Source organism: Haliotis rubra, unplaced genomic scaffold (genome assembly GCF_003918875.1).
Source record: "Haliotis rubra isolate DU_JTF1 unplaced genomic scaffold, ASM391887v1 Scf115, whole genome shotgun sequence".
Classification (NCBI taxonomy): domain Eukaryota; kingdom Metazoa; phylum Mollusca; class Gastropoda; order Lepetellida; family Haliotidae; genus Haliotis; species Haliotis rubra.
Window position 1 is genome coordinate 204199 of NW_025765059.1, and position 13767 is coordinate 217965.

Genomic DNA, 13767 nt, shown 5'->3' on the forward strand with positions numbered 1-13767 from the left:
AAGCTGTTCCAGCAGCCAGGACATGGGTGTCCCGCACACTGAGGACTCCACCAGCTACTCTTCAGACACTTCGGTTCAGTTGCGTCTCATGAGAACCAAGACTGTTGCTGTGTGTCAGCATGCTAAAGGTCATCGGATTTGGTCAAGAGAAGCAGCATATAGTGTGGAGGTATGTCTGTAAAGTCTTCATCATGTCAAAAGAGACAAATCTTTTAATTCATGATGTTTTTGAGTATCACAAAACAAAGAAAACAAACAAAATTGCACTGTATCATAAATTTGCAACATATTTATGGTGCGATTGATTGTAGAGGTAGATATGTTCTATAGAGTTTCTGTTGGCCTTTTACCTTGAGATTTTACTGAGGGGTGTAAAAACATATCCTTTAGTGAGCATGGCCATATCGGACTGGTTTGGTTGTAAGAATAACTCTGTGGAATCTGTTTGGCTATAGCATTGAGCATAGAGAAACTGTATACTGTAGCATAGGTGAATTTTTATGCCAGTTCTTTCGACAGCTCAAGTTGAATGTGCTCTGTCGTATTACCCAATGTTCCAGAGCCCCAGACGTTGCATACATGTCATTCTATTCTGGCCATGACATAGAAAGTTGCATCATGTGCTATATGTCTCTACGTTGAAGGTTCAGATTCGCTCATCACACCAAGCCCCGGGTTCGATTCCCCACTTGATACAATGTATGAAGCCCATTGCTGGTGTCTCCTGCTGTGACTTTGCTGGAATATTGCTAAAAGCGGTGTAAAACCAAACTCACTCACTCTTTACGTTGAAAAATATCTTCTCTTATCACTCATTCTCAGATAAATGTCAGATAGAGCGTTATTAATACTTTACTTTGAAATGTCCATTTTGTTTAATATGATGTCCGTTGAAATGAGGAAGAAAATAAAGAAACAATGTTAGATTACTCTTGCCAGATTTTATAAAAACACGAAGGGATATCAAAAAGCAACTTGCTCAAAACTGTGTCCCTGAGGCTCCTGTAGGGTGTTTGACAGATGAATAAAAACTTATCATGTAACAATAGCCTAAACTTTTGAATTTCTACGTTTACATTACAATCGTGTGCTATCATATTTAGTCGTTTAGAAGCCACCAGTCCTGTAAAAAAATGCTGAGATTCAAACTTCAGTTGTCCCAACTTTTACCATCAGATAAGTTACAGATTTTCATGTGGTTCTGACACATTTGACTTTTATCAACAGTGGTTGAAATAATAGCTCGTTCGATTATGTTTATAATAATAAATCCATAACTTGTTAACATTTTTCTGACAGGTGACTAATAGCAATATGACCACAAGTATTACGTTACACTAACCAAACCACAATCAGCGAAACATCGGTGATTAACATTAGCTCATATAATCAGAATGCAACGATTGGTCACGTGTTTCTTGGACGCTCTCCGCTTCCGATTTCCGCTCATGGCGGCATCAAACTCGCTTTGATGTTGGCAATATTCCATTCACAATTGGTAAGTAGCAAGTGTCATCGGACTCTAATTGATATCTAACCTTAAATTTCAAATTTAGATGTTAAATTACATGACATGAAATTATTTTAAAGGATCATGAAAAGTTCAGTAATTTAGGGAAATCCATTCTGACCATGTGAGCAAATTGATCAGCATAACGTATTTGATGATAACATAACGTATTTAATGATAACATAACGTATTTGATGATAACATAACGTATTTGAGGAACCTATGATTCAGGGTAAAAATGTTTGATAAACAGTGATCTTATTTATTTTCATTTGTCTCATGTTGATTTGTATAAGAGAACATGTAAAGACCAACATATGTTCTAAATATGCATTATCAAGCGTTCATGGTCAAATAACGTATTTGATGATTTCGTCACGTATTTGATGAAATTCACAAGTACCTCATAGAAAAATTCTGGTTCTTGTAAACGACAAGCGTTAGAAGCAGTGAAATAAGGCAAAGCGACGATTCAGGATGCTTGATACTTTTAAAACTGGGCAACATGAATAAGAAATCTATACAGTTTAGATTCTATTCCATGGTTGAGATAGAGGAAACTGCACAGCACCTAAAAATGTCGAAAGCCTAAGTAGTTCCCAGAACAATCAAACAACATGCAGTTCTGATCAAAGACGGTGTGCTCTTCTCAAACATTGTTTCTTGCTACTGTGCCGGATGTCTCCGAGTTGTGTAAAAGTTAGCATTGTCACCATGGTGTCTAGACCGTATCCAAGAGACATGGGGAAACTTTTAAACCAGCTGCTGAATCTGATGTCTCATCATCTTCACTGCCTTCCATCCCAGTTGTTGGAAAATATCTTGCTGCTACTTGCGATGGAAAATGGTATGTTGGGAAGGTTTTTGAGGTTGACACTGATGACCGTGATACCAAAGTAACCTTCCTGGAGAAATACCAGGCAAGGGCAACACTGACACATACAAGTGGCCAACTCATCCTGATGAAATCTGGATCAACGTTAATGATGTACTTTGCTTCATCGAGGACCCTATTGCCATTGGGAAATCACACGCAAATTCACCATTGGTACAGCTGATGTATCATGTATTGAAAAGGCATTTTCTCATTTGTTCCCGAACAACAAAAACTCAGTTAGTGAAAATTTCATCAAATATGTTACGTTTTGACAGTTGCAGAATTTCATTGCAATTTTAGTATATTATTTCTCATATACCCAGAACTTGTACTGGCTTTCATGGGTGATACTTTTGACATATGATTCATACTGTTCTCATTATGATTAAACGGCTCATCACAGTTCAGTCAGTTATGTTGTTATTATTTTAAGATTTGTAAAAGGTGTATTTTAAAATACAAGTTTGTATTAGTGCATGAGCCTCTGTGATCAGTCTTTATATAGACTGTATACCTTTCCAAACCAAGGACGAACCTCTTCTTCATACAACAGAGGACTTATTTTGATACAGAAGTTGGACGAGTGTATCATATCTGAGACTTAACAAGTATATGGCGCGTAACGTATCTGACTACAAAGACTTTTACCCATATTATTTATGCACTCAGTGATTAAATTTGAGTTACGATTTGGGTCCCCCAATGATGGATCAAAAACGTTAGATCATGTATTTTTTTTAAATCAATGGTTTCATGCAATATCCGAATACTTTTTTGGAACATTTGAATTTTCAAATTTTGCATTTAGCTGAGAATGAGTGTAGCTTTTGATTGGTTAATTTTCCATGTTGCTGCTCTCAGACACTGTACAAATTTTATGCAGCTGAGAAATCAACAAAAACACATCTAAGTAATCTGTATATTATGCATTAATTTCATAGAGTTTCTGAAATTAACCAGTGTTTACTTGAATGCAATCGGTAAAGGGAAGTAACTGTGTTCATTCATGTCATCTACCCATTGTGTTGCTATTTACTTAGTGTAACAAGTTTTGCTAGCTCACATGTACTCAGGTGGTGTAATGTACCCTGTGTGGAAGGGCTCGGGGTAAATATGTTCACACATAGGGTTCATCACACCATATACCTCTCGATGTCGGTGGACAACTGTATTGGTCTCTATGACGAAGGTACTTGTTGGTACCATGCCTGGCTATTGTCATTAAGGACTTGGCTGGGAGTCAGAACACTGTGTCTGACTGGGTTGTCTATGTTAGCCTGCTGCATGGTGTCTGAGTGGGTTAGCTCAGTAAAACCATCATTTGTCGAGATCAGTACACACAGCCACATCTGTATACATACAAGCTCGTCACTATATTAGTGGAACATGCCTTACACCTAATTTCGCCTGATCATCCGTGGTAGGAAAATATAGAACAGTCATGTTCATATAGAATGCACTATCTCATCTGAAAGCTTTATTAATCTTAGATCCTTTATGGATGAGTCAAGTATCATTTGATTAAAACCCTTTCACATCCAGTTGTAGTTGTAGACACAAATATAATGTTCTAATGCAAATGTCATTCAGACCTATTAAGTTGTCATGTGCACAGACTTTCTAATTCCAGTGTTATATTGTTCAATTTTGTGTGCAGTTAATAACTGATAATTGCCTACATATGTATCACGTGGTGAAAATATGCAGTAATTTATCAGCCCAAAGTGACCTTCATCTTCACTGGAGCATTGAATGTAGTAGTGATTCTGCTTCATGTGGTATACGACACTGCTGAGTCTAGGATGCTTGGGGAACCTTTGATTCCAGCTGCAGCATCATTAATAATTGCTCCAAGCACTCATGCATTGCAGACAAGGATCCTTTGAATGGCATGTCGACCTACTACAAGGTGGAACGCACTGTCAGTAATGTATGCTGATAACAGCTTGACTTATGACTATGTGCTTAAAATGTCATTAGGAATAGTTTCTGTTTAATATAATTTTGAATGGGTACAGTTTGAATTTAAGAATGTGTTTCCAGTTCATAAAAAGTACCGTATACCAAAAAATGTCACTAACTTTACATAACTTCTTTGAGAGGCATTTTAGAAGTTGTATAGATGAAGGAAGGTACTAACACTGTTATCAAGCAGGTGATATCAACCATGTCAATTGTATATACTCACTAAAAAGGAAAACCAATTTCTATGGATAGTCAACTTCTTTATTGCAATGAGTGCAACGTTTTGGTGTAGGTATCTTGCTTGATAATGATGTTAGTATGTACACCGAAACGTCACACTCATTGCAATAAAGAAGTTGACTATCCATAGAACTTGGTTTTCCTTCAACTTTACATAGACAAGAATGTTATTCCTTACAATGTTGATGATGTTGTAGCAACATGACATAATTAGCTACAATGTTGACAACGTTGTTGCAACATGACAGTTCCTTCAAATGTTGATAACCTTGTAGTAACATGACTCTTCATTACAACGTTGTAGCGATTTGACTCTGTTCCTTACAATGTTGGTAACTTCTTGCAACATGACTGTTCCTTACCTTGTTGGTAACTTTGTAGCAGTGTGACTCTATTCCTTGATAACTTTGCAGAAACATGGCTTAAATAATTAGCTACAATATGGATAACTTTGTAGCAACGTGATTCTATTCCTTACAGTGGTGGTAACTTTGTAGTAATGAGACTATTCTTTACCATGTTGATAACTTTGTAGCAATAAGACTGTTACAACACTGATGACAATCTATTGTAACACTTGTGAATCAGTTCCATACAGTGTTGATAACGTTGTAGCAATAAGACTGTTACAACATTGATGACAATCTATTGTAACACTTGTGAATCAGTTCCGTACAGTTTTGATAACTTTGTAGCAATAAGACTGTTACAACATTGATGACAATCTATTGTAACACTTGTGAATCAGTTCCGTACAGTGTTGATAACTTTGTAGCAATAAGACTGTTACAACATTGATGACAATCTATTGTAACACTTGTGAATCAGTTCCATACAGTGTTGATAACTTTGTAGCAATAAGACTGTTACAACATTGATGACAATCTATTGTAACACTTGTGAATCAGTTCCATACAGTGTTGATAACTTTGTAGCAATAAGACTGTTACAACATTGATGACAATCTATTGTAACACTTGTGAATCAGTTCCATACAGTGTTGATAACTTTGTAGCAATAAGACTGTTACAAGATTGATGACAATCTATTGTAACACTTGTGAATCAGTTCCGTACAGTGTTGATAACTTTGTAGCAATAAGACTGTTACAACATTGATGACAATCTATTGTAACACTTGTGAATCAGTTCCGTTACAGTGTTGATAACTTTGTAGCAATAAGACTGTTACAAGATTGATGACAATCTATTGTAACACTTGTGAATCAGTTCCGTACAGTGTTGATAACTTTGTAGCAATAAGACTGTTACAACATTGATGACAATCTATTGTAACACTTGTGAATCAGTTCCGTACAGTGTTGATAACTTTGTAGCAATAAGACTGTTACAACATTGATGACACTCTTTTGTAACACTTGTGAATCAGTTCCGTACAGTGTTGATAACTTTGTAGCAATAAGACTGTTACAACATTGATGACAATCTATTGTAACACTTGTGAATCAGTTCCGTACAGTGTTGATAACTTTGTAGCAATAAGACTGTTATAACATTGATGACACTCTATTGTAACACTTGTGAATCAGTTTCGTACAGTGTTGATAACTTTGTAGCAATAAGACTGTTACAACATTGATGACAATCTATTGTAACACTTGTGAATCAGTTCCGTACAGTGTTGATCACTTTGTGGTTCCTTCGTCTAATCCTGACAAAGCCAGACCTCGGTTCCAGAGATTCATCATGGTGGTATTTAGCTCACTGAGACCTATGGTTTAACAGGGCTTATTTGGTGACACATTGTCCATCATTTGACTTTCCTTCGAACATGTAATCCACAAACGTCTTCCACATGACAGAAGTAATTAAAAGGTAAATTTTAGAGGCCATCTGGTACTGCAGAGGGGCATCTTGATGGTAACATTCAACAGCCTCTCTGATCAGGAAGTGTCTGGATTGCATGAATTCATTATCATGGCCGTCATTAGTATGTGAAAACATTTAGGATCTTATAAATGTATTTGATGAAAGTGAAATTTTGTGCTTGAGGTCTCTGGTTTCTGTTTTAACACAAATCTTCTGTTTCAGAGTGGATCACTGATGGGAGGTGATGGCGAGTACGGTGATGATGATTATCGCAACAAATACTCTTGGTCACACCATGCCAATGGAGGGTAAGCTGGTTCAACTTTAAGCCAGTTTTTTTTATCTAATGTCATGTAATGTGATCTGTAGTGCACTAAATTTGAGTACATATGTAGCATTGATAGACAGAATTAAATCTATCAAAATAATACTCATTTTCTTTTCACAGACAGACCTTGAATGAAGTGCCACATTGGAGTAATTAATTATCATAAAACAGTAATTACTTTTGTAGCCATCTGTAGCCCAGTCATTGACTATCCAGATATGTTATTATCTGTCATAATGATGAATTAGGTGAGGAAAAAGGTATTTGTCGAACTATAACATTGCAATAGCAATAATGTTAATGATAGTCACCAGTGTTTGAAATTAAGCAAAAAAGACAAGTCCTTGTGATGATGCTAATGTTGCTTACATTTGGAGACCCTAGGTTCAAATACTAATGGAGCCTCCTTAATTTCATACACAGGTCACTCCAGTTGTGTGGGAATGTTGAGGTGGAGTGACACCTCATGTGTGTTTCAGCCAATAACACCTTATGTTAGTGACACCTTAACTTACCTTCATGTTAAATACTTTAATTCTGTTGGTCAATGATGCTTTAACAAGTTTCCGTGTCACCACTCCCAGGAGGCTGACAACTGGAAAAAATATTACCCACTGCCACGGTAACCGCCAAGCTCTCCGTCGAGAAGTTGTATCACTAACAATCGTATGGCGTCATAATATGACGCATGCAGTGCATGGCATTTTAAAACCGTTCGATTAACTGTTTTTGAGTTCACTTTGTACACTTTTTTTTTATCGACTTTCACTGCTTTATTTAAACTATGTTATACATTGCGTCGTTTGCACACTCAACTTAAACATAATTAACTACTTTTATAGCAGTTTTAAGCTTGTCAAAATATGTTTCACTGATATAAAAATCCAGTCGAGAGGCAGACACCATTTTGTTTACATGTCGGTAGCAAGCTTATCGATCTTCAAAATAAAACAAAAAGATAGGTTTTGTACATTCATTTAACATGTCGGTAAGATAAACATTGTAAACTTTTTCCTCGAGTAATACGGTCTGATATACGCCTCCTTGTAGCAGTCTTATTCCTCGCCTACCGGCTCGGGTAACACTGCAACAAAAAGGCATACATTAGACTGTATTACCCTCGAGAGAAGCATACAACTTATATTATGTGTGTGTTTCAGCCAATAACACCTTGCGTGTGTGTTTCAGCCAATAAAACCTTATGTGTGTGTTTCAGCCCTCCAGAACACAACCCATTCTACACCAGCATAGACAGCATGCCGGAGATTAAGCCTCGCCGCAAGTCCATCCCACTAGTCAGTGACTTGGTGAGTGCTCCTGTCCACTGCAGTATTCACACTTTCATTCATCTGATGATGCCTTGAACTCTGGTTATATAGTTTGCTCTGGAAGTATATTTTCAGTGTAAACAGTTTAGTTTCAAGTTTATCTTAAGACCCATTTAAACAAAATTATTAACTGGCATGATGGTATGAACAGTTACTTGTTATATAAGTACATTTTGAACATGTATGCTCCCTAATACTTGTTGATTTCTCCTTTTCTAAGATACATCCTGTATTTGATCATGCATCCACTGGGTGTGGACAAATTGTATCTAGCTTGTATAGCCTGTTTCATCCTCTTGCACCAGAACATAATCACACATCAGTAAAATAATATATGTTCATCATATTCAATTTTTTCAAGTTTGTTGGAGTGGCTCAGATACTAATGTTGAGTTTAATTATTTCATAGCAATAGTGCTGACATATTGGTTGTTGGATGATGTCAGGTTTTCTCTGTACACCTTCTTGGAGACAGAGGGTCCGGTACCCATGGATGTATTAAACGATTACTGATAAGGGTATTAGGTGACCACACTGGATTGTTCATGGTTGGGTGACCTCCAAGAATAAGTATATTTCTGTGTAACTGAAAGTGTGACATTGTACCTAGACAACAAGGATCGTTTCACACCACTGGTTTCGCTTGTCCAAGCTTTTGTAAGATTGTAGTTGCTGCTTGTCACTAATATTGCTCACATTTAACTAGTAGTTGATTCTGTGACTGACCGTCGATGTCCACTGACTGCCAACTAACCCAGTTCTGTTTCTTCCTATGTGTACCCAGGTACTCAAGGTATACCGCCGCAAGGCCCAGGACCGACACGGAGTTCCATCATGGAAGGAGCAGATCACGTTGCTTGGACAACCCCAAAACATGTCACACACTAATATCATGATAATTGTTTTGGCAGAAAGTAACATTTCTACGTTGTCCATGCAATTGATACATCTGCCTCCAGGACCATGATGAACACTCCTTTTTTTTTCCCTCAGTGTGATTGTAACTATAGGTCTTACACTGAGCCAGATCTGAAGGGGAGCCCAAGACTGCACAGTTCATTTCTAAGTGTCATAACATCCAAAAACTCTAAAACCTACAATGTTACAACTGGTGCAAGTTCCCCTTCAGATTTTGTTTTATCATTTCTTAATATCTGTTTCGTCTTACTTCAAATGTAGCATTTTTTTTAGAGAGATCAGTACATTAGTAGTCACACTATCCATCCTCGAGTGGTTTTGATGCATATCAGTGCACTGAACACACAACACAGACTGTGTACTACAATGCTAGGTTAGCCAGAACCTGATTAGGAGTTGGGCTGATTCTGATACAGGCTAAGCTTCAGAAGTCATTTCAGTGAGTTGTTGGGCTTAAAGGTGGAGAGGGTAGACACCATCTTATTGTGGACAGGTCCGTGGGTTGGGTGGCTAGATGTCAATGCAATTAGTAGACAATGTGTAGACAGGTCCATGGGCTGGGTGGCTAGATGTCAATGCTATTAGTAGACAATGTGTAGACAGGTCCATGGGTTGGGTGGCTAGAGGTCAGCATAATGAGTAGACAGGTCCATGGGCTGGGTGGCTAGATGTCAATGCTATTAGTAGACAATGTGTAGACAGGTCCATGGGTTGGGTGGCTGGATGTCAATGCAATTAGTAGACAATGAGTAGACAGGGTATGTGGGCTGGGTGGCTAGAGGTCAGCACAATAAGTAGACAGGGTTCAAGGATGTGAAGAGAAGACAACTCTCTTTGTAGGCCAAGTTCTTTGATTAAAAGTATTAGATGTCAGCTAGATCTGAAGATGGGCTCTTGAGGGTTTGAAATATGAACATTCACCAGATTTGCAGACAGGGTCCTTGTTTAGATAAATGTAGACTTTGAAGATCCTAAATGGGTTTATTAAGCAATATCCACAGAGTGGTATGTGTGTAGCTAGTAAGTAGAGAGGTACACACTGACTGGTTGTACATTGATACAATGTGTTTAATGCTTGATGGGATTCACAACGCTGGCATTCCCTTGCAGTTACGCACCGTTATGAGAGCAGAAGCTGGTCTACTCAAGAATAAAGTAAATATGTGCTCCACAGCAGTGGATGCTAGATGTTTTCAGTTCAGTTACCGGTTTTTTCTCCCTTGGTTTATTAGCATGACCATGCACGATGATGAACAGAATAGCTGCTACATCCCCTAGACATTTGTCAGCAGTAGAAGTGTTTCCAGTGGAATAGCCCCTCTTGATTTGTCAGCTGAAAAGTAGTTTGGACCATTTCTGTATGTGTATAGATAAAATTAATTTTGCATGATGTTTGTGAATTCGAGTTCATTCCTGAGTTTGTGTGGTTTAGAATGAAATAGCTGATTTAGATTTAGGAATATTAAATGATGAATTTTGAATGTACTCTTCATCCACTGTGACAACTGCGCAGACCAGCAAGGAGGGAGGTAAGGCTTGCTGGAATGGTTGTGAGTCTTCATTGAGGGAGGTAAGGTTTTCTGGAGTAGTTGTGAGTCTTCATTGAGGGAGGTAAGGTTGGCAGGGGTGGTTGTTAGGATTCATCAAAGGTGGTTTTGTTTCGGTGGTTGTCTGGATTCATTGAGGGAGGGAAGGTTTACTGGTGTGGCTGTGAGTCTTCATTGAAGGACATATTGTTTGTTGTTTGGATGTGAGTTTGAGAGAGGGAAGATGGAAGCGTTTTCTGGCATAGTTGTGATGCTTTGTTGAATGAGGAGGGTGGTTTGCTCGGGTGTTTTGTTGAAGTAATGGTTGTGAGTCTCCATTGGGGGAGGTATCGTTTGCTGAGGTGGATGCAAGGTTTCATTGTGGGGGGGTAAGATTTGCTGAGTTGTTGCCAAGATTCTTTGATTGACATAAGGTTTTGCTGGGGGTGGTTGTCAGGATTCATTGAGGAAGAAATGGTTTTCTGGGTGGGCTCCAAGGATTCATGGAGGATGGAATGTTTTTACTGGGATGGTTGTTAGAATTCATCGTGAAGGAATGGTTTTCTGGGAGGGCTGTTAGGATTCATGGCGGAAGGAATGGTTTTGCTGGGATTGCTGTTAGGATTCATGGCGGAAGGAATGGTTTTGCTGGGATTGCTGTTAGGATTCGTGGCGGAAGGAATGGTTTTGCTGGGATGGTCGTTTGGATTTATCGAGGAAAGAATAGTTTTGCTTGGATGGTAGTTTGGATTCATGGAGGACGGAATGGTTTTGCTGGGACGGTTGTCAAGATTCAACTGGGGAGGTAAATATTTGCTGGGATCGTTGTTCAGATTTATTGAGGCAAGTAAGCATTTGCTGGGGTGGGTTTGAATCTTGATGTAGGGTGGTAATATTTGCATTGGTTTGAAAAGGGTATGATTTGCTGGGGATGATTAATTGATGGAATTGTCAGGATTCATTGATAACAATAACATTAATACACATATCCGCACCAACATCTACATGTTAATTGCATTAAGGCTGATATTGATGGTTTTCTGGATTAGTTTTGGCCTTCATTAAAGGTTTGAAGTTTAGCTGGGGTAGTTTTTAGACTTCACTGACGTGTGTTAAGTTAACTGGGGTGGCTTTTGACCCTTATTGAAGGTTAACTGGGTTGGCTTATGGCCTTTATTTGTGTGTGGTAAGGTCAGCTGGAATGTTTGGGGGCTTTTATTGAAGGTTAACTGGGGTGTTTTTTGGCCTTCATTGAACTGTGGGAAGGTTAGCCTTTTGGCCTTTATTGAAGGTTAGCTGGGGTGGTTTGGGGCGTTCATCATTGGAGTGTGGGAAGGTTAGCTGGAACCAGCTGGTTGGGCCTTTATTGACTGATTGGAAGGTTAGCTTGGCCTTTCCCAAGGGATTAGATGATTATTTTGGTTGAGGCGTTGTAGAGGGGGCGGAAAGGTTTGAGGACTATACTGGATGGTGTTGTGGGGCTTCATTGAATTTGTTGGTGCCAGGGATGATAAGCCTACATTGTTCAGGAGTTTCAAGTTTAGAATGCCAGAATGAAGGTTTGGGGTGACATTTGTTGAGAGCTTAATGTGGGAGATTGAGAGTTGAAGAGACAGTTGTAAATGACCACATAAATGTTAATGAACAAGGTTACATTCTAAAGATGTTTGTAGTGATGTCTAAATTTGAAAAAATCGGCTCAAGATGTTTATGGCAAAATGCACAACAGTTGAGGCTGTCTTGAGGTGTCAATGGCAATGTGGACACTATGGACGTATGGCTTGGGTGTCAACAGCAATGTGGACACCATGGAGGTGTGGCTTGGGGTGTCAATAGTAATGTAGACACCATGGGAGGTTAGGCTTGTGTAGTTGATGGTTAGGTGGACAGTGTTTGTGGTTAGGCTTGTGGTTGATACTTCAAAGGAATGCTTACAGACAGTCATGTCGGAGGTTGCAGTTTTGAGGATGTTTGTATACCTGGAGGAAGAGTTTAAGATAAGTTTAGGTTGTCTGGCCTGTGGAGTTGTAGGATGTGGTTGCACCATTGGTTCTATATGTTTCTTAGTCATCTGTATATCATCTGTGTCTTGCCTGTGGAGTCATAGGATGTGGTTGTACCTTTGGTTCTAAATGTTTCTTTGGGATCTGTGCATCAATTTAAATCCTGCACATCAGTCATATTAATTGTTAATCCAAAACTATTTTTCAACTTCCTCATTTAACATGAAGCATGTTCTGTTATTCATGAAATGACAAGCTGGACATGTAACAGTATAGCTCACTTTATGCCCAGTTATGTTTGTTGGTACACTTAGCAGGCAAAAAACCCCAAAGTTTTCCACATCACTTTTTGTTCAAACACAAATACTTTAAAAAGTCTTACCTCCCTCCTCGCTTGAGAAACAGATAATTGTTTTTATGCAGCCTTATTTATGGATTGCGAAATCTGTTTAAAACCAAAGAAAACCTAATTTTGTCAACTGTCAGTTTTCAATATCCACACAGCTTCATGGTCAGTCAGGGATCCTTGTAGTGGTGTTGTGATGACACATGAACCAGGAGGGCTCATGAAGGCAAAGATTCTACATCATTAGTACACGGTCATTATGGTGTTAATGAAACATTTAGGAGTAAGAAACATCACAAAGGGTAATCTTGGAGGAGGTGCTGACCCTGACGATGAAGATAGAAACACAATGATAAGGATGTTTTAAGGTGTAACTTTGGTAAAGTTTTGGTTATATTCATGGACCTACAGTTCATATGTAGGTATATATGGATATAGCATCAGCTTTTAAGTAATGAGAAAGTTGCACATTGCTAATGTTGGATATTGAAGGGAATAATATAACATTTGTCAGACTTTTACCATGGGTAACATACCAGATGATGTAGGTATCAGGGAGAGTTACATACCGGCCAGTGTAGGCCTCAGTGAGGGTAACGTACCAGCTAGTGTAGGTGTTAGGGAGGGAAACATACCAGCTAGTGTAGGTGTCAGGGAGGGAAACATACCAGCTGGTGTAGGTGTCAGGGAGGGTAACACACCAGCATGTGTTGGTATCAGGAGGGTAACACACCAGCTTGTGTAGGTGTCAGGGAGGGAAACATACCTGCTAGTGTAGGTATCGGGGAGGAAACATACCAGCTAGTGTAGGTATCGGGGAGGGAAACATACCAACTTGTGTAGGTATCTGGGAGGGAAACATACCTGCTAGTGTAGGTATCGGGGAGAGAAACATAC

General features: G+C 38.8%; 1 protein-coding gene across 1 annotated transcript in view; it reads left to right on the forward strand.

Moving 5' to 3' along the window:
* Nucleotides 1–13767, forward strand: part of LOC124254198 (protein unc-13 homolog B-like) — a 219012-nt gene that overhangs the window by 168673 nt on the left and 36572 nt on the right. Inside the window, 3 exon segments of the mRNA XM_046688088.1 lie at nt 6644–6729; nt 7966–8056; nt 8862–8870. Coding sequence (XP_046544044.1) covers nt 6644–6729; nt 7966–8056; nt 8862–8870 — 186 coding nt within the window.